The sequence below is a fragment of the Dermacentor albipictus genome, chromosome 1 (genome assembly GCF_038994185.2).
Source record: "Dermacentor albipictus isolate Rhodes 1998 colony chromosome 1, USDA_Dalb.pri_finalv2, whole genome shotgun sequence".
NCBI classification, from domain to species: domain Eukaryota; kingdom Metazoa; phylum Arthropoda; class Arachnida; order Ixodida; family Ixodidae; genus Dermacentor; species Dermacentor albipictus.
In genome coordinates, this window is record NC_091821.1 from 158,853,220 (window position 1) to 158,879,227 (window position 26,008).

At 43.8% G+C, this 26,008-nt stretch overlaps 1 protein-coding gene and 1 long non-coding RNA gene across 3 annotated transcripts in view; both read right to left on the reverse strand.

Moving 5' to 3' along the window:
* The window catches only part of LOC135910873 (vesicle-associated membrane protein-associated protein B-like), a 42,914-nt gene that overhangs the window by 8,905 nt on the left and 8,001 nt on the right, over positions 1-26,008 (reverse strand). Inside the window, exons 2-5 of one of the 2 annotated variants that reach the window (XM_065442943.1) lie at positions 24,017-24,169; positions 22,586-22,689; positions 14,956-15,036; positions 13,743-13,823 (exon numbers count right to left, since the gene is read on the reverse strand). In XM_065442943.1, the coding sequence (XP_065299015.1) occupies positions 13,743-13,823; positions 14,956-15,036; positions 22,586-22,689; positions 24,017-24,169 (419 nt within the window). The remainder of the gene's footprint in view (positions 1-13,742; positions 13,824-14,955; positions 15,037-22,585; positions 22,690-24,016; positions 24,170-26,008) is intronic. The other variant, XM_065442947.1, reaches the window with a different exon arrangement.
* LOC135910901 (uncharacterized) lies at positions 3,164-6,443 on the reverse strand. Its single transcript, XR_010567156.1, has 3 exons — positions 6,008-6,443; positions 5,617-5,748; positions 3,164-5,528 (listed from the first exon to the last, which is right to left on the reverse strand). It is a non-coding gene; the product is annotated as an uncharacterized lncRNA (long non-coding RNA).

Below are 26,008 nucleotides of genomic sequence, written 5' to 3' on the forward strand. Positions count from 1 at the left end.
ATGTGCGTTGAAATCGCCACAAATAATATGTGGAGACTGAGTGTTTGTCAACAAGTTTTCCAATCTGGTCACGTCGAAAGGTGATCCTGGTTCTGAGTAGACGCCGATCAGGGTAAACACTTTGGATGCAATCACTGTGGTTGCGCAAATATATTCGTTCTTGTCATGTGGAGTTACGTCAATCGCAGAGGCAGGTATGTCGTTGCGAAATCCAACGAGCAGTCGGCTAATTCCATTTTGTCGCCTTGAATGATGAAAATAATACCCCTTTATCCTAAAGTGCTCGTCGACGCGAGACTGAAATGACTAAAAAAGGGAATCGGTACACTCGCGTAAGATGCTTAAAGTCTGCTAACTTCGAGCGCAATCCGCGAGCGTTCCACTGGAATATAGTACATGTGCGGAAGTGTTTGTTGGTGGACACCGCTTGTGAGACGATTGTTGGCGAAGCCATCGTTGCTACTGCAAAGAATCACGGCTTTGCGCCGTGAAAGAAGATGACACTAGCAGTTCCAAAGCCAGGACGGCCTCTACTTCAGGGATGCTCTTAAACGATGGGCTGGCACGGAGAATAGCCTTGATTGCGGCGAACATCATGGGAATCAGCATACTTGATATCTCATTTGCAGCGCTACCATCTAACAGCTTTTCTCGGTTCTTCCTGTTCTTCTGCTGCGACCTTGAGGACACTTGTTGCTGTCGTAGGGTTGAGGTTATATCACTTGAGGGCTTTGATGGATTCGTTGCAGTTGAAGGCCTTTGCTGGTTTTCTGTCACGACTGAGGCGTAGGACTTTTTCAAAGCCGTGTCGCTGCGCTGCACCGTGTCGTGTTGATTTTGGTTTGTAGATGTATACATCACATCCGGATTCGGTGGTGGTTCTCGTCGTTTCCGTACTTTTCCTTGGATTTGCTCCATCGTCCGTGCAAGAGTGGCTGATTTCTTTTTAGGACACCCTCCGTATGACGCAGCATGCTCAGCTCCACAGTTGGCACACAGAGGCTGGGAACGTGACGTACACTCCTTATGCGTATGTGGACCAGCGCATATCTTGCAGCGGATGGGGCCTTTACAATATTTCGCTATATGTCTGTGTCTTTGACATCTGAAACATTGAGTAGCAGACCCCATGTATTCCGTCACGGGATAACTGCAGAATCCAAGCGACACTCGGTTTGGTAAAGGGGCGTCCTTAGAGAATTCCAGGATGACCGAGCGTCTTCGGATTTCCGTTACTACGCCATCTTCGTTAGGGACATAGAAAACTTGCCTTTTAGCAGATATGACTCCTTGTTCGCTCAAATACTCCTTGAGGTCGTCATCTGAGTATTCGACAGGAACGTCCTGTATCCTCCCATATGTGGCAGAGTAGGAGTATGGAACTCGAGCTTCTACAGGAATACCCGATAGATCTGTCACTGTGAGGAGACGATTGGCTGCGGGAAGTGTAGACACTGTCACCAAGAGGCTTCCATCCTTGTTGAGACAATGGCTGAGTATCTTTTCTTGGGCTGTTGTCACGACCGCTGAAGCCAGAAGATTTGGGTTTACTCTCCATAAGCTGCTGTCAGGCTGAGTTGGCTTGAATATAACAGGAACACATGCGGCTCTTTTCTTTTTGTAAGAGACAACAGTGAAGGCTGTCTGATCCATCTCTTCGTTGTCTCCTGCAGATTCTCTTGTGTCGATGTCATCTTCACGTAGCCTTTTCCTTGCTTGCTCTTCTCCGTGGTCTACAGAAGCAACGTGCTGACCTGATTGCTGATCCTGACCTGATTGCTGATACCTGATCTAGTAAACTATGCATCATATGAAAGCCAGTGCATTACATTAGACAGCAATTGAAGATGGGTGCCGAAAGCTGCTCATGCACTGGGGAAACAGCACAGCTGTTTGTTCCTAGTGCATAAGCTAGGCCCACCATTTGAGGTTACATTTAAGACTGCTACAATGATGCATGCATTTTATTGGAACAAGGGCACGATATGGCCAATGAGCACAAAGCAAAAGATAATACATGAAGTGTTTATAGTAGCAGACAAATGTCAGGCTTGTGAATCAGGATGTGAATGGTACATGTAACTTGGCAGTAGAGAGGCCTAAAAGTTGGTCACTATAAAGTGTGTAAAATGCACAGGTATTAAAATAATGGCTATGACTAGTGGTGTATGCTATGAACATAAAAGTTCTGTTACCAAGGGATGATTTACTAAATAAGCGAGTAAAGGTACATTTAGACTACATACGTAATGTGCAGATATTTCGCAAGAAATACAAGCACAAATGCTAAAAGCGCGATTGTTCAGACTACGATTGTACGAAGCGTGAGGAGTGCAACAGTCGTCATACACGTAAGCGTATTTGTTGGAAGGTTCGCTACTTTTACGTTTCCTACAGACAACAGTTATGGCATGGCCAACAAGCGCTGCAGTTTCAGTTTCAATTTCCTGTGACAACTTTTGGCATTCCCAGTTAGAGCGATAGCCATGACTGCATATGCTATGTGCGTTGTTCAAGCTGCAACGGCACCCGCATTTCTTTGGTGCCTTAGAGTTTTTTGGTAGTTTTGCCATGTTGAAATCCACTGAGACGCAACTGGCCAGCTCATGTTTCGATTGGCCAGTCTTAAGAAGCTCAACGTATCCAACTTACAAAGTGCACCACCGGCATTGTTAACAATTTCAATGCTAGTAACGCACCCGCCGCGGTTGCTCAGTGGCTATAGTGTTAGGCTGCTGAGCACGAGGTCGCGAGATCGAATCCCGGCCACGGCGGCCGCATTTCGATGGGGGGCGAAATGCGAAAACACCCGTGTACTTAGATTTAGGTGCACGTTAAAGAACCCCAGGTGGTCGAAATTTCCGGAGTCCCCCACTACGGCGTGCCTCATAATCAGAAAGTGGTTTTGGCACGTAAAACCCCATATATTATTAATGCTAGTAACGCGCAATACAGGCTTTACAACAGATGCGCACTTTGCTAACGTTAGGACCGCAGTCTGAACATGACTCAACAGTAGCACTCGTACATCAACAGTGAGCTCTCGAATGCAAGGGCTGGGAGGCATGTTCTTTACAAAAATGGTATCCCAGAAGCAGCCTCTGGTGAGATGATGTACTACATATACCCTGGCCTGATAACATGCAATGTGCTAACATCTCGTAAAAACATTAAAGCTATCTTGTTGTCAAACAGTGGTTCAAAGCCGAAAAACAATGCGGGGTGTGGAGGGCAATGTGTTGTCTATATGCCGAGGAAAAGTACATTTTTCGTTGAGCTTCTATTTATCGACACTCTAAGAAGATGTCAAGGACCGCAAGCATCACGCCACATTTATCGCAGATAGGAGTATCATCACTTGTTAACAGGTAGGAGCGAGTGCCATAAGCATGACCTATCCTATGGCGTCAGAAGATAACCTGCCTGTCGTACATTTGTTATTGGTGGCTAGTTTCCTACGTTTGGCTTAATAACATGCAGTTAAGTGTTTCAGTGTGCCACATATGTTGCCAATGGACCCTCAGTTTCTTGCACAGGAAGGGCTCTAAATCTATCACAGGTACACCTACGAAAGAATAACTTGGTTCTCTGATTAATGTTGTGGCTAAACGGTCACCAAGTATATTACCCTCAATGCCTCCGCGGCCACATACCCAGCATAACCCCTTCAGGCGCGAATTAAGAAAAACAGCCAAGAAAATTATAATTATTTTCAAAAGGAACTTTATTAAACACCCAGAAAAGAAAGAAGTTTCCTACAATTGTTTTTTGTTCACACAAAAACTCTTGTTGCATGCACAATTGTGCACATCACGCCTCAATCACAACCTTCCAGCTTTTGTCTAGGAGTAAGGCTTTACGGTAAGAAACTGCTTGTGCAAATAAAACATTTTTTTTTGAAACAGTTAAGCACTACAAAACAGGATTTCAGATTTTGGTATGAAATTCGTTAAAGCAGTCGTTTGCAGCAGACAAGCAAAGAAAGACTTCACACTTGCGGAAGCAAACTTGGGACCTCGACGTGCATCCATGGTTCTTGCATTGTTGAGCGAAGAAGCGAAGCATCAACCACTGGGCATTGGTGTAGAGTTATGTGCCTTCCGAGAATTACTTGACCTCACAGCACTGCTCGGCCGTCCCTTCTTGGGCCGCTTGCTTTTGTTGATTGCGATGAGACGGCGGGCTACATCCGTTTGGAAGGCCATCACATCTATGTCCTTCTTGGAGATGCCTTCTTCATTTGCATCACGAATGTACTCTATCCAGCCATTGCAAATGTAACGAAGTACGAGATTACACAGACTAGCCACTTCTTCGTCTTGGCTTCCAGGGGGCACAAAGACAAAAAAATCTAATTTGTCCACACCTCTCATGAAGCTGTTGTATTGTGAAATGACTTCCGGGCAGTCAATTTCAACATACTGTTTTTGTGACTCGCTCCACCTTTTCACCTTTGACAACTCTCCGATGCCAATGATTGTTGACACCATGTTCACCGGACCGTTGTCATGCACCCCCCCCCCCCGCCCCCTCACCTAACTATTACAATATCTCCTTCGCTGACCTTCCTATTGTAGCTACTGCACCCTGTCTGCTTTAGTTTCTTGTCGCTTTTCAAGGGGCATCCGAAGAGATGGTTCGATCGGATGGTGCCACTTCATAAGATTCCAACCTCTCAGTTCCCACAAGAGGGGCACAGAGGAAAAATAGTTAACCATGTAAACCCTCATGTTGTGCCCATGTGGAGCATGTTCTACAAGCCACATCACAACAGAACCCCCTAGGCCGAGGTGAGAATGGTTCTCACTTACGCCTGTGCCTTTCCCCTGGTAAATTTCCAGGTCGTGGGTCAAGCCATCAGCACTACAGCAAATGAACACTAATCCCTTCTGGGTTAGGCTTCCCTTTCACAAATTGCTTCACAACAACCCTTTCCGTAAAAGGAATCATTTGATCATCAATGCTTTGAACTGGCAATGGGACAAGCTTGAGACATTGGGTTTGTATTGCACTGATTATTGGTCTTACTTTCCAAAATTTGTCGATGTAGGGTCCCTTGGACTGTTAACGTCAGTCACATGGAGCATGGCCCAGAGTTTGAAAAACCGCTTGCATTACATCATGTCAGCAATTGTGGGAACCTTTGTATCCTCTTGCCAATACAATCGTATTCTTGGGTACTTCAGGACTGCCATTCGCATCATTACACCGAAGAATACCTTCATTTCATCAGCTGTGGTCTGCAGCTCAACTCCCTTTTGTTGCAAAGCATAAATGTTAGTGAACTTGGCTAGCTCGCTGAACATTTCTGCAAAATACTTCAGGAAGTATTTAAGAGGCTCTAGCGGAGCAGTCGCTTCTTGGTGACTGAATGTGCAATCAGTGCTTCTAGGTGTAAAATTCTTGTCAATGCGTTTCACTTCCGCTTTCTTTTTGCGTTTAGGTTGAGATGGCTGGGGTGGCAAGGGCTCTTCGTCCTCGCTGTCCTTGTCAGCAGTACCTGCTGCCGGTCATTAGCTCTCTTGAGGCTGTGTTAGGGTGGATTACAAAAACAAACAAACCAGAATTAGACAATGAATGGTATTGCTGCAGAATTTTCGGGAAACAGACACTTACTGTTATTTCTAGTCTCATCCAGCTCATCGCCGGAGAAGTTGCCATCCGACACATTTCCATCGGCAATATTTAGTAAAAATTGCTCAGCTGATGACATCGCTACTCTTCTTGAGCAGGAGTGATCTTCGAGACCTACAAGACGCAAAACACGCGCTACGAATCAGTACAACACGCATAAGTTGCATGAGCAACCTCCGTATCTTTATTAGGATTGCGGCATTGAGGCGCATTGTGCATGCTTATGTATTTGTCTTCTTAACACGAGACCCGCTCCAGCTAAGCTAAAGTAAATATCAGCAAAGGTCAGAAGCCTAAATGAGCAACTTACAATAAAAATTATTTGCTATTAAAAACTTATGGCAAAATTAAGAGACTTGTAGGGGGTACTCACGTGCCGACCTGTAGAACGCGGAGGCATCCATCTTGAATGATTGTGCTTGAGCTTCGCTATCCAAAGAGAGATGGCGCTAGATGTTCCCGTGTGATGCGTTTACGAAACTGCGGAAGGCACCCAAATTCCCCACGGAGGCTTTCACTTGCACCGGCGGGCGATTCAAATTTGCGTACACAAACGTAGCCAGCACTGCTGAAGGGGATATGATATTTTGATGAGATGCTTACAAAGCATGGATGATTGAACAAAGTTCAGTAAAGACAGGATTTTTATTCTTTCATAGAGAAATTAGGACTTTGACAACACTTAATAAATCTAAATATTATTCCCTTCTGTAGTTTTATTTCCTTGATGTGTCTTACAGCTGACAATAGTGCATAAGCCTCCGCTGTAAAGATGCTTGTTTCCAGCTGCAAACAGCCAGATTCCGAGAAGGAAGGGCCGACTGCATTTCCTTCTCATTTCGAAAGGTAACTCAATTACATTTCGAAAGTTAATAATATAATAATAATATTTGGGGTTTTACGTGCCAAAACCACTTTCTGATTATGAGGCACGCCAAAGTGGAGGACTCCGGAAATTTTGACCACCTGGGGTTCTTTAACGTGCACCTAAATCTAAGCACACAGGTGTTTTCGCATTTCGCCCTCATCGAAATGCGGCCGCCGGGATTCGATCCCGCTACCTCGTGCTCAGCAGCCCAACACCATAGCCACTAAGCAACCACGGCGAGTCATTTCGAAAGTTAACTGAACAGCATTCAGCATGTTCCCCCACCCCTATACCCATTCGTGACAGGTTTTGGAGGATTCCATAGCACCACGTGGTGTCGCTGGCCTTTTCCATGTTAAGAAAAAGGGATAAGAACAACTGTTTATGGAACAAAGACTCGCGAATATTGGCCTCCATACATGCAAGCTGGTCAGTTGTTGACTGGCCTTCCCTAAATCTACATTGGTATGGATCAAGCATTTTGTTCGAAGGTAATGTAGAAGGCGACTATAATTTTTTAAAACACGCAGAGGCAACTTGTTAGCACTATCGAATGATAGCCCGTTACTGAGGCAGTATCTTTACCTGTTTTAACAGGGATGACAACAGCTTCTTTCCATGAGGATGGAAGATGCCCAGCTACTCGGAGAGTATCAAGGAGGGCAAGTAGTGCGATTTTTGTGTCTTTGTGAAGGTGTTTAATAATTTTGTACATAACTATGTCAAGATCCGGAGCAGAATTCCGACATGCGTTTAATGAAGCTTTCAGCTCAGCAAGATGGAAAGGCCGGTTAAAAGGTTAGTTATCTACATTTACGGTTGGGTGGCTTTCGTTCCTCCATTTGTTTGTATTTCAGGAAAGGTAAGGAATAGTGCACAGAGCTGCCTGTTCCAACTAACACTTGCACAACTGCTAGGAAATAAATAATGGAGGGCTTTCTATGAACAGCGCCTACTTTGCTTATCAAGGGCAACGGATGGATTTGCTGCCACTGCAGTCTTCTCAGCCCGTCCCCTACTTTCACCTTCTGCACATACGAATAGTGGAAAGAAACCCCTACCACCTTGCCTTCGCGTCTTCCTTCACTGCTATTTAATCTGTTTGAGTGCAATAAGGTTTTCCACATTAGGATATTGACTAAGAATGCACCATGCTTTGTTTCTTTTGCACCTGCCTACAGTCCTCGTTCCACCAGGGAACTTGTCCTTTGCAGGAGTTCCCGTTTGTCTTTGGGATTCATTTTTCTGCCGAGTCTCATAAAACCGGTAAAATATGCTACTGCGTCGTCTATGCCGAGTTCACTGATAAAACCTCTTCATACATAGCTTGATTCTTTAAAATGATCCCAGTCGACAGATTGTAATTTCCACCGAGGAACATCTGGAGGGCATTCATGTTGCTGTATCAGATTTAGTGTCGCAAGGAAGTGGTCACTTCCAAAGGGACTTTTTTATTGCACTCCATTCTAAATAAGGAAAGATGGCCGTAAAGCCAATTGCTCAATCTATTGACGAGCATGAATTATGTCAAACACTGTGATATGTGGGCTCTTTTATTAAAGAGGCACGCAGCAGAGGATACGAGAAAGGTTTCTATTAGCCAGACTCTCGTGTCGCGACGGGAGTCTCCCCAAAGAGTGTCATGAGCATTACACTTTCCGGTGATAATGTATGGTTCCGGGAGCTGGTCAATGAGGCTGCAAAGTCTGCTTTGCTGAGCTGATGCTTGGGCGATATGTAAATAGAACAAATGGTTAACAACTTGTTGAAGAGAAGTGCTCACACAGACACGGACTTGAGAGGTGTCTGAAGGGCCATATGTTGACAAACATCGACAAATGCTACTCCAGCAGACGAGGCACCAGTGTCGTCACGGCCTTTGCGAAAAATTGCATATTGCTGGAGAAAATTCACTTGTCTGGAATTTGTGTCTCCTGGACACGGAACACCTTCGGCTAATATCTAAATAATCAGTTATGTCCAGATTATAGATTAGTGCCCTGGTATTCTAGTGCATTATCTGCATGGCCATTGTAACATTCTAACAAGTGTGTTCTGTAAGTTAAGGAGAAAATAATTTATATTCATGTGTCCTTGCTTGGACACATGATCTTTTGTTTTTCTTTCTTGGCGCGGTCGAGAGAACCGCGCCACTCTTTCGGCACCTGCTGCTCCAAGGTCTTGTGGCCCGATGGCCCAAGAGTCGTCGAGCTTTTTTGCTGAGTGGGTGGAGTCTTTTTACCTACTGCTACCATGGGGGCAGGCGCCACACCCGAAGGCTCGCATGGGCCGGGGAAGTGGTCGACGATGCAGCACTACCCCCCCGATGCACCCCATCCGCATAAGCTATATTGTGAAAAACTGAGCACCGTTTCCTGGCTTCTTTAAATGAGATATTTTTTTATTTTCAAGGTAATTATTTCTTGCACTTTTTTCCACGTTTTGCAGGATCGGGAATATGCCAGGTATTGCCTTTGCAGTTCACACGGTGGGATGTGTCAATGAATTTATCAAGCATGACAAGCACCAACGCGAGAGCGAGGGTACGAAGGAGAAGTTTGACGTCACATTGGGCACTCTCGTTGCGAGCGTGCGAAGCGCGATAGCAGCGCCGGCCCCACAGCTGCTCCAGCCGCCTTCGCCGTGGTCCATTTTAATCTGTCCGCGACTGTACGTAGACACACTCATGCATATATGTTACTGCTCTGGCTGGGAGAGCGGCACTCACGAGGATAATGGCAAATGCCGTTTGGTTTGAAATCTCAGCTTATTCCGCGGTGCGTAGCGTTGTACTTAGCAGACATGATCGTTAGCATGCATTGTATGCACTGCGGTTGTCAGCTCAAAATGGCCAGACCTGGCAAGGGGCCCTTTAAGTCATAGCAACAATAAGTTGGGAGAGCCAGTAGATTATCACTTTCTTGCTACAAAGGTTCCAGGTTCAAAATGCCATCCCCAGTAAAACTACTCAATCCTAACTAGATCACACAAAGCAGTGCCCATTTATCTACTTTTCATCTGTATTGCTGTGTGATGAATCAAGTACTAATTATAAGCATGTAGTGCAGGTCCTTATCAAGCAGTTTTATACATGTAAATCCAATTCTACTTGATCTTAAGATCAGAGAAACTACGAATTTTGGACATATTCTGCTATCTATACAACTTTTTATGTCCCTGTCCGCCTCTCCATAAATTCTTATAGGATGGCTGTCTTCCATATCTTACCCACTTGCATCTTGGCTTTTTTGTGTCAACCAACACAGCGTCTGCATCACATTTCAAGCGTTAGAACCAGTCTGGCCTTGTTCTTATTTTGAAAAAAAAATTGTTTTTGATGATTTTTTTAGTACGAACTTGGTCACCACCTAAAGTTTAAAGGTCATATTCTTTGAAAAGTTATTACAAGCGTGTCTCTTGCACAGTTTTTCTTGGCAACATTATCTTAGTCTATGCACAGTGAATATAAAGAAGTTTTTGCTCTCTTCCCAAAATTAAACAACCCAGCTCAAAGTTTATTTCGACATGGTTGCTCAAATCCAGCGTGAATCAAAAGGTGTTCGACTCGTTCCAAACATCAGACTTCCAGGACAAATGTATTTGCAAAGTTGCAGGAGTGCTGGTAGTGCTGTATAGCTGTACAAGGGGACTATTTCAAAGGAGTGTTTGAATGCACATAAATAACTTTCTCCAAAACAGAGCCAGTCTCGTAACTTCTGACACCTTATACAGTATGACATCCTTCAGACATTTTTTCCTATCTCACATCTCTACCCTACTATGCTGCTCTCCCATGCTAACAGACATGCTCCAAGTCCAACCTTATTCACTTCTTTCCATCTTAGCCTGTATAATTTGCTGAATTCCTTTATGAACTCAGCAGAGTGCTATATGCCCTGCTACTCATGCTTCATTGGCATGTTGACACTCATCTTCCTATTGGTTTCAAGCCCTGTTCTACACTCAGCTTGACCTAAAATTGTTTGTCATTATTTTGTCCCAGTCCACCATCTTCAGCACGCAAGAATCTGTCACAGGCAGGGAGAATTCCAGGAGGCACAAGAAATTACAGATTGCAATGAATAAGGGAGAGTCAGGGATGTAGGCAACATTAGTGAAGGAACATTTAAGGCAAGCAACACAGAGAAGATGTTAAAATCAGATACTTGCAGCACATAAAAAAAAAAACATCATGCATCAAAACTAAAATGTATAAAATTTTGCTCGTCAGAATGCTGCCTGCAGCCACTCACATCACAGTAGCAAGATGACATCAGGGGCACAGGATGGAGCCATGCAAGTGTAAACATAAGCCAAGGGAAGCAAGTGTGGTGGCTATCAGTACATGAGATAGGGCTGGTAATAACAGTTGGATCTTTGACTGGTGCTCGCAATGCACAGCTGTGGTTCTGGCAGGGGCAGGCCAGGTCAGTGCACTGCCAGTGGTACCCCTCCAGCTCTGGACTTGCCGGTCATACACTGCCCAGCTTGATAGCATGTCTCAAGGCACCACTCGCCCAGCAAACACTTTTTTCACTCCCAGCTTCTTTCCTGCCTTCAAAACCACACGTTTTAGCGTGGCTGATCACCCTGTCTTGATTGGTGCCGTTGTCTCTCAACGTGTCTTCCCAAGTTACAGAAGCGCAGGTAGATCTCAAGTGTAAACATTCCCTGCATGGCGTTACTTCTAGCATGGGTACTTATCGCATCAAATAGATAAGGTTTCAATGTCATGATAGAACTAGGCTATGAGAGATGCCATAGTGAAGTGCGCTGGGATAATTCTGACCACATGGAGTCCTACAATGTAGACCAAAATTTCAATATATAGGTGATTTTGCTCTCTGTCCCCATTACAATGCAGCTACCATAGCCAGCAATCGAGCCTGATACCTTGTGCCCAGCAAAAGTACACTGCCGCCAAGGACTATGTGCCTCAAAACCATAGCTGCTATCCTTAAGAGAACACAACAAAAGAAGTGGTGCTTTCAGCAACTGAAGAAAAAAACAAGAAAGCCCTGCCAAAAAAAGTTATGTTATACATGCTAAAGAAGATAGATACAGTTTATTTCCAAAATAAGAACCACAATATCAAGCTCCAAATCTACCCCTCCTAGCAAGAAACTACACACATTATAAGACAACCCTACCAAGGCTACGAGTAACCTATTTACTGTTAAACCATGTCGCTTCAGAAAAGAGCTGCATTGGCCATTAACCAAGAACCATAAGTGGGTTGCAGTTGAAGCAACAGCTTCAATCCGCTTTGTGGGAGCCACAAAACTATGACACTAAGTTGGTAAGACAGGATGAAATAAAAACTTAATTGAAGTAGATGCAGAAGAGAAAAAAAGCACACGTACAAAGCATTCACAGTTGCATGCACTTGGGCATGCAAACTTCAAAATGAAACAACTGCCACAATTAGCAACTGGTCCATTCACACAACTAGTTTACTGTTGAAATCTCCGTAATGCCATTACACGCTGCACAGAAGCTGAAAAGTGAAAAGCTCATTGAGCATATTGCATACAGCCATAATTGGTCATAGAGCTTTCTATGGCTAAAAACTAAAGAATCAAGACTATTTTGCAAGTACATGAATGCATATACGTATTTTATTGCAGCTAACTACTACCTGCAATTTGCTTTTGTAATTTGCTTTATTGACTTTTGGGTGGGGTGCTGAACCGAGCTGAAACTGAAAATTGCACTCCGAATGGAACAGCTAGAACTGATTGCAAACCCAAACTGATACTTTTAATATGTTCTGGACTAAAAGATTTGGAACAGAAGATTCAAGCATACTTGGCTACATGGTGTAAGAAGACAGTGTCCTTACTGATCTGAACAAGCTCTATATTGTGGCAGAACTACTACCTGCAATTTGATTTTGTAATTTGCTTTATTGACTTTTGGATGGGGTGCTGAACCGAGCCGAAACTGGAAATTGCACTTCGGATGGAACAGCTAGAACCGATTGCAAACCCAAACTGATACTTTTAAAATGTTCTGGACTAAAAGATTTGGAACGGAAGATTCAAGCATACTTGGCTACATGGTGTAAGAAAACAGTGTCCTTCCTGATCTGAACAAGCTCTATACTGTGGTAGACTTTACCAAGCAGGTAAATGTTAATGAGCTCCGTAGCTTCATAGGCCTATGTTCTTACAAGAGACACTTTGTCAAGAGTTTTGCTTCTATCACTGCATAGCTTACTAAGCTCCTGAATGGCCCCGTGATTTCTCTGCATGGATGTCACTATGCAAGGATGTCACTACGCAACAATGCATTCACTATGTCGTCGCCTCTTTATCACATTGTTGAAGCCTATAGCGACACTAGTAATGTTGGCCTTAAAGCAGTCCTCGTGCAACATAATTTAGGTCTCTCTCAACATACTTTTGCTGTGATGTGCAAAGCCCCATCAATTTGGCTGCATAAATTGCATGTTTTGTTGTCCGAGTTGCCAGAGCCCCCCCCTTCTAGATGACCTACAAACCAAAACTGTCCTAGTTGAAAACTCCTGAAATGTAGCTGTGTCTGGTGTTCTCCAATACTTGTCATGTACAGTAGCACAGTAACTTTCCGTTAGTGTCTTAGCATGGCACTCACTTTTGAAAAGATTAACAGCAAAAGTGGAACATTAACTAAAAATTTTAATACATATGAACTTTAACACACGCCACATCTATCCGACTGCAGCACTCAAAGGCACCATATTGACCGATGCTGAACAGGAAATATTTAAGACAGGATGAAGTTTGATGCCCAGAAAGAAATTAGCTCCGTGATCAAATGCATAAAAATTCTGTATGTGAAAGCTTATTTCCACAACAAGAAATTATCAAGGGCCAGATTGATAATGCTTATAGTACACAAAAAGCTTCACTAATGTGGTCTGGATGTTTTGCTCCCAAAGACTACCTACAGCTCCGAACTCTAGTTGTGATGCAAGTAAACAGAAGAACAGATGAGAACAAGCAATTGTACACTCCAACACATTAAAGAAATCAAATGGAATTTAAATGTGGCATTAAAAAGGCACACCTATTCGCCGACAGGCTTTCCACGAAGAGCACAAACAAACGGAAGCAAGCAAGACTAGCCGCAGACCACATGCTCACAAAATGTGCAGCCTGGACTGAGGCTCCAATGAAGTGCGTGAGGAGCACGTGTACACACTGCAATGGTCAAAGAAGGCAAGGGAGGGCAGAGAAGGGGCACCTATGAAACTCACCTTGGGGGATTTGGGGGCACACTCTCCCTTAGGGGCAGCTCCCTTCTCGTCCCCATGGGACGTGCTCACGTCTAGGTTATTCTATGGGAAAAGGGGGAAAAAATTTCGGCCGCGGGGCACACACAGTGACCCAGTATAGGCTGACCCACAAGGCTTTAGAGGCAGGAGGAGGGAAGACAAACACACCTACACAGAGCCATGCACACGCACTGACGCCAGTTAGTTGTAGGTCTATAACACAACCACAAACATGTTCCAGTTTCCTACCACAAACTTTTTGACTAAGATATAAAACAATTTTGAAACGGGTGCATATGAGCTAGCACACACAAATTCACAGTGCCAAGTGGGCCAATGGCTGAAAGAAAGTAATGCACAAAAGATGCAATAGAACAAGTGGAATGACAGTCAGTTTCAAAGAAAACTATAATGCAAATAAGATGTACCTTTTTCGGTGTTCAGATTTAATGAACAAAACTGCATCTCTAAGTATTATATTGAAGATTGCCTTCAAGATGTCTAATGTGCCAGGGCAAATAAAAAATAAATTAATTCCGGATGTCGGACTTGCACAGTGGGTTATGAATGATGTCGCTGTGGAAGGCTCCGTATTATTTTGGTAACCTGTAGTTTTTTAATGTGCATCAAAATCTAAATGCGCAAGCATTCTAGTGACTCTCATCGATTGAAATGCAGCTACCGCAGCCGGGAATGGAATCTGCAACTTTACATTCAAAAGCAGAATGCCATAGCCTCTACACCACAGCAGCAGGTGTATATCAATAGAACAGAATCTTTGTTTCCATGAAGACAAAGGTATCCGAGATTGCAAAGGCAACACACAAATATAAGCAAGGACCAAATTTAGCTTTCAATATATATGGCATTCTGCATGATTATATGCCGACAACGACACAACTTGCGTGACTACTGATATTTTAAGCATGACAAGAACACACATGACACATTGAAATAAACATAAGCTCTATATAGAATAATGCGCACTGTTCGGCAAGCAACACAAATGTATCAGTTTATTGTCCACATCTGTCTTCAGTTTTTGCAAATGTACAGAACAGCCATGAACTGTAGGAATACACTCCTTGCTTCAAATAGTTTCCTATACAACACACTTTACAGACAAAATACCCCGTTACTGAAATACAAATGAGCAAAAAGGAGGTAAAAGTGTGCAGGTGCAGCTTAAACTCACCTGAGGAGTAGCCTCAGTTGGCATTTCGAAGACACACCTCAACTTTGAGTCCATGAGGCTTTCAGGGTTGGCATCTCTCCACTGAAATGAAAACATTAATGTAATGAGCAATATAAGCTGTTTAGAGCAGTTAAAATACTCTTTGCTCATTAACCACACATACATACATGCACACATACATACACAGACAAAAGAATGTAATTGGCATTTTAGCTGCAGCTGCATTATCCCAGACAGTAGCCTCAACACTCATCACCGCACTATTTGCAGCGCATATCCTACTCACTGTCAAGAAAACTTGCATGTATCAAGAATGAATAATAAGAAAACTGTACACGTCTGACACATCAGAACATGCACACAGATGTGAGGAACAAATAATTTTTCATGATAACTATACAGGTAAGTCTAGCGACAGGCTTGGTGAGCTAATCCTGGTGAAATAGATGATGAAACGAAGAAAATACTCGCACAAGCACATGTGAAACAAACTAACGTGCAATTGTAAGATCTAGGATACTGTGGGCACCAGAAATGAAAAAAGTATGAAGTGACACTGTGGCAGCAGCAATAAACAAAACATACATCATCAAAATGTGGGCACCTCAGCTGGGAATAGAATCTGTGACCTTATTTTCAGCAGCAAACAACCACTGTCAATGAGGTACCACATTTACAACTTATGGTGATTTTCAATGGCAATGTCAGCACAACCTTTTCTGCTCATTTGGAGCAAGTGTGTTTGAATGACAGAGTGAGGGCGCAAGTTGAATATTACAATGAGAGATTGAAAGCAGATTTCAAGCCATGACCATGGAGCTGTCAAAGTGGCGGAGTGAACTAAATGCTACGTGACGCATTTCCTTCATGCAGGCTTTTTCGTATTTTTACTACTCGCCGTGCTTGGTGGCACTATGGTAGTTGTGGCTTTCATGGTAATGGTGGACACCTGGACAACTTGTTGTGACATGCAACATTGCTTATGCTGCTCGATAGTGACAGCCGTGACTTGGATTTCTGAAGTTCTGATATGGACACAGACAGAGATGTTGATGCCGCTGATTACAAGCACGCATTCAACAGTATGTGTCACCAGCACCAGCAGCTAAGTGGATGACCACATGCAGTGTAGGCTAAATCAGGATCTAGTAGAGCACTTTCGCTATCACACTTAGCTCTGGTAGCAGGAATTTCGTTTCAAATGCAGATTAGGAGGCATTGTTCAACGCCAGACAGGGGCACTTGCTCGTGGAATTGATCAGCTGCTCTGATATGCCACCGGAATTGATCATTAGTTGCTTAGCGCTATCAAAGTATAACGAAACCCATATTGTTGAAAGTTAAATGTGCTTGTGACATGTGGCACAAATCCTAAAGCAGGTAGCTTCCAGAGGTGTCTTGATTTGGTCATATACAGTTGAACCCACTTCTAACAATATTCAAGTGCCAAGAAAACATGTTATAACCAATAATTGTTGCAACACGGCTGCAAGAAGAAAACAAAGAGGTGAAAGACACCAAGGCATTTAGACAGAAAGGAGTACAGTTGAACCAATTCAAAACTTTACCGGTGTTAACAATACTCAGATGTAACAATGAGCGGCCGCAGCACCGTGAACATGTATGGGCATTCCATGGTAAAATAATCACTCACTATTCTCATGCCATATTATTGGTTACAACTAGCGGTGCGCGAATATTTGAACCTTCGAATATTTGATTCAATATACCCACAAATATGGCTGTCGTCAATTCTTTATGTCAGCTTCGCCGCAGTACAGCCAAGTTATGCGGCAAAGCGTATCAAAAGTAAAAAGGAGCTGTTATGGGGCCCTGCTGGTTCTTACGGCTACCCGACAGACACTATCTGCTCAAGTACCCTTGATGTGCTTTGTCCACCTGCCTTTAGAATAAGCAAGTAAAATTTAAACACCAGCCCAGATATGTACACCAAAAGAAAAGCTTCAGAAAAGGCTTCTTGCAGATCAGTGCTGTTGAAAGACTTGATAAGCTCATCAACCAGCAGTAATTTACACTACCACAAGCACAGGTTGCGAGATTTGGGGCCAAGAAGATCAATGCGATTGGTCGTGTAAGCATGGTGCCCAGTGTTGGCTTGGCTTGCAAAGAGATACCTACCGATACCAGACACTAGTGTGTCCAGTGAGCAGCCTTTCTTTCGGTGTGTGAAGGATTTGAGACATGCAAGAGGGTATCCCTGCTACCCTGACATGTTTAGTAGCTAGTCTACCTCCAGGACAACATTAAATAACTGCAGTTATGACACTTTCAATCAAAAGCGTGGCACCTGAGAATTTTTTTGACCATGAAGTATCATTTTTCTGCACATTATTTGGAGTGCAATAAAACAGCTTTTTTTTTCGTACCTCTGGTTGGTGAAAGAAATTGAATTTTTACAAAATAAATAGTAGTGGTATTAAAAAAATATTTGATTTATCTTGCACTTCGTTTTTATTATTAAAACTTACGAATTAATTGAACGGAGTTGAATTCTGCAATTTTATGCGCAGAAACCACGATTTAATTATGAGGCACCCCATAGTGGGGGTCTCCACATTAATTTTGACCACCAGGGGATCTTTATGTGCCCCCAATGAACGGGACAAGGGCATTTCTGCATTTTGTCCCCATCGAAATTGGGCTGCCGCAGCCAGGATTTGATCCCACAACCTTGTAATTTTGAAATTGAAAATTTGGTACTCGCAAACCTTTAGTTGCAACAATTAAATCTGGCTACTGGTGTCTTCACTCTGAGGAAAAAGATTACAAAATCCTGGAAAAGAAAAAATCACGAGCCATTTTGCTATGTGAAGGTGGATGACCAGTGAAGCTGTTTAGCATACAACACAGAGCTGAAACAGAATTTTGAACAAAGGTACGGGCCCATTTATTGTCTTAATCGATGGTGATCGCGACTATTGCTATGCACACACACATTCTCATATCACCTCTGTTATTATATTAATTGCATCATATTCATGTATAGTCAAGACTCCCAAGAGCAACACGCCTACAAAGAGGAATGGCAGGAACAGAGACGAGAATGCAATCGGCGCTGGAGGGCGGTAAACAGCACCGATGATTGTGCACAAAACGCCAAGCGCATTTGGGACGTCGCTCTTCGTAGGCGTGTTGCTCCTCAAGAATCCGAGCTATACGCGGCCTCCCCATTACGATGAGAGAAGTGAAATTCAGAACAGAGAACGGTAACTTGTCTTTCTGGTTTTCCATATACATTCGTGTGGACAACGGGACCACCGCCCCAAGGAACAGGAGGAAAGTAGACACGCGCAACACTTCAGCAGCCCGCTTGAAACACCGATAAAGAGAATGCAGTGTGAATGGAGACATGGCCGATGCAGGTTGCCTTTTTGGGCTAAGATCCAATCGTAGTATCTGTTCTTACCCTTGTGCCTCGGACCTCTTTATGTCCCAGGTGTGACAAGGGTAGTTCAAGGGCGCGTTACAGGGCCCGGAGCCCACCACCCAGAGTCCACAAGGGTATGTGCCATTGCACTTGGACCCTTCCTGCACAATCCCCAGGATTGGCCCACATTTTTGTTGACACAGAACCAAAGTACATGGAACCCGGCATGCCGAACACCTTCGTCCTCCGAAACACGAGTAGACTGCGCTGACAGCGCCAATGGGCGCCATCAAGAGCGGCCGTGTAGCGTAGTATACTGATGGCAGCCAGCAGATGACCATAATAATCAGGTTTGTTTCATTTGTTCTCATGAGTCAAAGCTGCAGTAAAGATTGAGGAGCGATTGCAACGCGTCTACAGGTTTTTTTATTATTACAATCGTTTGATGTTGATACTATATAGCGTTGCAATTTTTGACCTCTTCCATTTATAGCATGTTATACCTAGTTTCGTTTCTTCCCCATGTTTTCCGATACTCTTACTGCCAACCACGTGTACTATTATTCCATGGTTTTAAAACCTATTCAGGATTTCTCTTCAGCACAAATTGGATTACATCCTTTTATTTTCTGTAACTTCTGTTTCTATGCTTGATTGTTCAAGCAGCTTGATGAGCCGTTTGATTTACTAGTGATATCTCGGAAAGCGAGGCTTGAATTTGTCAATATGATACACATAAATTTGGTGCCGAGTGGGGAGAGGCGTATACAATTTTTGCCTGAGGCAGCAAAACACCTTTAACTCTGAGGGTCAATGCCGCAAATGTACGGTGCCCCAAACAAGTCCCAAGTGGTCAGCGCCGTATACTTACGGCACTATCTGTATATTTGAAAAACGTGCCAATTTTAACAGTGGAGCTGTTCTAAGTTGAGCCTTCACAGTCTGGCATCCGGTGTCACACAGGGGGGGGGGGGGGGGGGCAAATTCCAGAGCTCACCGCCAGAGGGTACGACGAGGGTAGGCGTGAGTCCACTCCCATCCCGCCGGAATGTGAGCGGACCAATCAGAGCATGCGCCAGGGGAGGGGGAGGAGAGGGTTATAGGAGCAGGTGTTTCGCCGGCACGTGCCCTTTCACCCCATGGATTGATTCCGCTTGGTGTGAACTGCAGTTCGCACGAGAAGGACAGCACTCACGTCAAGCAAATCCTGAGCTTCGAGAGCGAGAAGCGGGAGCGGAATGAAGCTGCTATCGCCGAGGATCGAGAAGGGAAAACATAAGCCAAGTGTCAGTGGAGGCAAGTCAAGCACTAGCAGAGGCAAGCTAACCCCCAACTTCGAGAGTAAAAGGCCGAGCAGAGACGACACGGAGAGATTCCTCTCATGGAGGGTGCCGATGGACGGTTCAAGAGAATTTTTAGATCGTGAGCACGGCCACAGCTGCAAGGTGTGCGAGAGACTGTGGTTTTATCACAACCTCACGCAAGTGAAGAGTGTGTGCAATCCGGAACCGAAGCTTGAATCTAGCAAAACGGCGACGAGACAAAAGACTCATAAAAGTCGTGCTAAACACGAGTTCAAACTTGAGAAAACGACCACCAGTTTCGCTGTTTTGACAGCTTTTACTGCATGGAACTGGCTTAACTTTTTCAACTATTTGTTGCCCAGCAAGTGCTGCCACCCTGTGTGGATACAATGAGTTTTATTTTTGCTCTGCAGTCTCTTGGTTTTCATTCCAAGGCTTTTTTATGTTGGCATTTCAGTGACCGCTCGGCGCTCGTGCATTCGCATGTGCGACTGCGTGCAGCGATTACTTTTGGTTTTATCTTGCGGGCTGTTTCCATTTGTTGCGCTCCTAAAAATTTGTTTCTTTGGTTTTGCTAGATGCTCGCTCGTCTGTTGCAGCGCCTGCTTGATTACAGGCGGGTGCTGGTATATACAAACGATTTCTCGAGATCCAGCTTGCGAAAACTCATTGCCCCCTTGTTAGCGACGGTACGAAAGATTACTGCAAGTTTCCGACTCCTTAGGTTTTTCCGACAAGTGCACAACCATAGATTTCTAGCATGTGCTCACATACATGGTTCAATTACAATATGGCTGTGCATACTGGTTGCTCTGCTACAAGCAAGTCCAGCGGTGATCCCAGCAATGAGGACTATTGCCCAAGTGCCAAACCAGAATATATCTATTTCAGTGTATCTACTTTTTTATTCTTATTATAAGTATTTATGGAAGCCTATCTGTATTCATGAATAAGCAATGCATGTTTACCTAATTAAACTTTTTTTTGTTACTTTATGGTCACACTAAACTGCAGTAATATTTTTTCTGAATAGGTCCGCCTAAAAATAATAAATCAGCAATAAAGAATTCGACCATGGGAGGTCGCATTTGGCAAAAAAAAAAAAAAAAACTTGACCCTCAAAGGGTTAAATGCTCCTCCTCTTGCAGACTTTGATCACCCGTCGACCTCATGTCATGGTGATACGAGACACAAGAACAACAATAAATGACATACACGCACTCTGCAACGCTGCGAATAAGCACCCGTACGTCCAGTATTATTGTGCAGGATAGGCACGTTAACTTGCAGACTGTAGACCGACCAAGCCGAGCCACCGGCCAAAGAGCACACATCATCGACAAACTTGTTGAACACTCAGTGGGCCACACAGGCTCTGTACTCCGCTACTTCGGCCGTAAGTCTAGCTCACGAGTCTAATCTCATGCTCAATCACCAATAAGGTCTACAATCGAGTGCAAACAGCTGCCCACGATGGCTTGTCCCCAGCCTCTTCTAAAGCCCCTCAAACTACTTAGCCACTCCGGCAGCCGTCAGACTACTTAGGCCATCAGGCGTCGTTTCAATGGGAGTTGGCAACCATAGTTGCAGTTTGTGGGGATGCGCGACCCTCGCGCCTCCCCTGATGTTTTTCCCGCACAGTGCGTCTCCTGTACTCCCGCTTCGCCGCGTGGCCTGCGTGACGCCCGCGCGGTCGATGTGGTTGAAGCGCAGTGCGAGAGATGGCGCGAGTGTTGCGCTGCTAACGCCGCCGACAGGCGAGGTTACCTGGGCGCCGAAAGGAAGGCGCTTGCTCTCTTGGGGTTCGGGAAGCAAGCGGGACGGACGTGCCGTGCCGCGCGCCGACCGATGCTTCGGCGAGACCGTCTCGCGTGGCCGCCTTCAACGCGCCACGATTCGCGTGACCATACACGCGAACGACCACGCGTTGGGATCCAGCATGGAGCGAACATATTCGCTCGCTTCCGGTCGCGGTGAGTCGGACTTCTAGATTTGTCGCGTGCCCATCGGCATGTTTTGTGGATAGCAACTCGGCTAGCAGGCATTGATGTATGAAAAGTGCAATAAATGCCCTTGTGATTGTTTGCACTACTGTGTTGTCGTTTCTTTGTCCCAAGAGTACGGAGGAGAACACCACATCTCCCACAAGTTTCATGCTAATTGACATGGTGACAACTTGGTTCATAGCCACCATGTTTGAGGCATTGCACACGCGGTTTGTGCCCAAATCATTGTGCAGCGTCCAAAATGTTTGTTATTGCTGTCATACATTAGTGCTAGGGGTAGGTGGCAGTGCCACAGGAATCATTTCAGCCCAAAAAGTAAGTCGTCTGAAAAATCGGTTGGTGACAGTATTTGCCATTTTGCTACTTGAGTATATATTTTGAGGCATGTGCAAACAAAGATTTGTTTCGCAATAACAAATACAGTGTCGGATTCCACATATTCAATTTTGTTATGCACGAGAATACTCCATTGAAGTATGACCAACCAAATTTTATATTTACTTCATTAATCCAAACATTTGTTATCCCATGTTTGTTATATCAAGGTTCAACTGTACTAAAGCTCTAAGCATTCAATAACCTCTGCATTTTTTAAATAACACGAACTGTTACACACAAAATGTGTGGAGAAAGTATCTTTTTTTTTATTATTATGGGGTTTTACGTGCCAAAACTACTTTCCGATTATGAGGCACGCCGTAGTGGAGGACTCGGAAATTTCGACCACCTGGGGTTCTTTAACGCGCACCTAAATCTAAGTACATGGGTGTTTTCGCATTTCGCCCCCGTTGAAATGCGGCCGCCGCGGCCGGGATTCGATCCCGCGACCTCGTGCTCAGCAGCATAACACCATAGCCACTGAGCAACCACGGCGGGTAGAAAACATCTTAAACGGACAAGCACACCAGAATGAAATATAATGTTTCACGCACCACAGTATCCTGATTAACATCACCATCCGGAGCAATCATGGTCTGGACCATAAACTTGTGCTTGTTCTTTTCCGTTGGGTCATACTCAAATGGCTGGAGCATGACTGCAAGTCCAGGTGGCAAACAAGTATTAGGACAACCTAATAGTTTCAAAGGCAAATTATAGCCTGCAATTATCACATCCATGTATATACTTATTACATTTGAGCAAAGGCCATTGCAACCAATAAACAACCAAGCAATGGCTAAATATACACATAAATGCATGATCCTAATCAAATAACACGTGAGACTAACTACTCATTCTACCTTGCACCATCACTGAACAAAATGAGGGAGCATATGCGAGTATGTAAAGAAAGGTCTATATAGACTCCACAGCTACTGTACCATAATTCCTTCCAGTAAAGGCACAAAAAGACACCTGGTTAACAAGGGGATCAAGCAAGCACACCTTTTATTCACTGTGTGCTCAACAAGTGCGCAAGATGTCAGATTGGCAGAAAGAAAACACACACTAAAGGACTGGATTAAATGGGAACATTTAAGCACATACAGGTTTCAGATATTCCCTCATTCAGCAATGCTGGAGATGACACAAAACCAAAACCAGCGATGGCTAAGGGTCAATTTAAAGATTACGCAGAAACTATGTAATGTTATATCAGCTGGCAAAGGAATTCATTATGGTTACCTAAACTGTACGAACATACATGCACTATACAGAATTCTCATGGTGGTAAAACGACAAGATCACGGATTTGATTCAAGGCAGCCACACTTCGGTGGGGAAAAATGCAAGAATGCTTCTGTATATAAATTTAGGCGGAAATTGAAGAACTCCAGCTGGTCAAAATTCCCAGTGTTACTTTGGGATGTCAAGCCCCACGTATCAACCAATAGGGATCCATACCAAAATTACTAGAGGGATATTCCAGTTGAGATTAAAAGGAAGAAATAAAGTTGGGTACGTCATGATTGCGTAGAGCTGATAACCAGAGGTCTACAATAGAAGCAATGGGTGCCAAGAGATGGGAAGCGCAGACTAGGATGGCAGAGGATTAGGTGGGGTAACGATATGAAATATACAGGTATGCCCTGAGGTTGGCCGATGCAAAATAGTGATAAGGATAGTGCAGTAAGAGGCCTTTGTCCTGCAGTAGACATGACTTAGGCTGATGATGACAGCGATTCATGAAAAAGAGCAGACTTGTTAAAGTTTGTAGACTGACTTTGGAAATTTTTTAATACTGTCCTAATGCATCAGCTCCTATCTGAGCAACTAAATGCATGCTCTTTAAAATATGGGGTCAACTTTGCAATGAGACTGAAATAATAAAATGAATTTTGTGGACACAGAAATTAAACATGACATACTGTTACAAATAAAGGCTTTTAAGGCAAACCAGAAAATTAATACAGGGCACCTACCAGCCACTTGGACGGCTTGCTTGGGTTCAAGGATTCCACTGTTGGGCCGTACACAATAGCGCTTCGGTGCCGTTGTTTTTACTTTGAAGCAGATTCGCTTGTCTGTTGGGTTGGACAACTTTAGGTGAGAAGTAACCACGTCATTGAAAGGGCCTGTGCATTATGTAACAAGCATGGGAAAAAGAAAAGGACACATTAGACAATGTTTTACTGAGTGGAGCAGCAACTTGTAAACCAACAACCAGATAGCTAAGCAGAATAATGCTATTCATTAATGCGTTCGGATACACACATAATAATGCATTCGGAAACACACAGACGTACAGTTTTGACAATGCTGAAGACTAAACTGCAAGAACTTGTTTCATTTTCTAATACAAGACTCATGCAAAATTTTTGAGCTATAAAATTGCACCATTATTCAGACCTGGGCCAAGGATTTGTAATTATTTTTTTTTTTAATCCATTGCTCCTGCCTTTTGTCAGTGGCTCACAACCATTGCAGCACCGTTTTCATAGGGTTAACCAATTGGCACAATAAATATGATGACTTATGGAGTTTAATGGCACAAATGCTACTATGGCCATACAGCGCCAAAGCAGTGCTGACTGGTCAGCTCAAGGTAATGGTAGTAAGCAAATGATCTGTGTATATGGAAATAAACATGCTGGTGTATAGTTCCACAATAAAAAGAGGAAAGGAGTATTACAGATGTTTATAAAACCGTTGCTGGAGATGAAATGTATATTTCCGATGGTTAAAATCCCTACTATGGTGGTGACAAAGGAGCATTTATTTGCGCTTACATTGGCAAAGGTCGTGAGGTACAGTGCCAAGTGAAATATTTCAATCGTCACTGTTTAACAGTGTCTCATTAACCGAGCAGGACTGGGTTTAGCCAGATGCTAAAACTACTTTTAAAAATCTAACAGACTTAAGAAGATCATAAAGGCATTTAAAAAGAATCGAGGGTTCATGAGATAAAAACATGGATGGATGCAATGGTGTGTGCGGCTTGTAGAGGGAGCTGAAGTATCAAATATTTTCTTGCTCCATTTTGTGGCATTCAATTATGAAATGAACAGTGATGATCACACCGACTGCAGATGGGCAGATCAGCTGCGCCCTAGGGGGACGTAGGAGTGTGTTCCGTAAGTGTGTTCTATTCTCAAGCAGCTGAAGATGTTTCTGTCAGAGGCAGTTGTTTGTTGGTCAGAGTCAGTTGTTTCTGCCATAGACACTTCATGTCTCTGGCAGAAACAAGTGTATGCAGAGCTTATTTATCGTTGCATAGTGTGGAGCTCATTATTTACTTAGGGATTCCGTTCCTTCTGCCAGCGCATTTGCAAATTGTTGTGCACCAGTGCTTGTAAGTCTGAGTATGGAACATAAGGTAATATAGGCTGATCCAGCTATAGCATAAGCTTCCTCATTCACAGCTATACCACGACGGCGAGGGACCCAACAGATAGTTATGTGAAGTTTGCGATTGTATGCTGTAGACATTTTACAAAGGAGTTTAGCAGAGGATTACAGTGCGTTTTACATGTGCATCACGCTTGCACAATGATTATGGAGTCACTGAACACAACTGATATGGGTATGCATATCTTGTATCTGTTTCACAGCCATGCTTATAGTGTATTCCTCGACTGTAAGTATACTTGAGTGAACATTTAACCTACTGGCATCAGAGAACTCTGGTCCTGAGCAGCAAAAATCCCCGTTTTTAGTTTTTGACGAGTGTATAAAATTCTGTGGAGTTGTATTTGTGTTTTAGGGACATAAAATGTTTCGAAATTCTTGCTGTTGGTGCATGGTTAGCTTTGAGTAACTGATGTGTCGCACTGTACGAGAGAAATGTTCCACGACAGTGTGAGCTGTCCCATGTCGTCCGAGTAATGCACAATAAACAATGAGGGAGGGGGATGCAGTTATGACATGCAAAGAATTTTCAAAATATGAACCCAGCCTCATGTCAACATTAGATT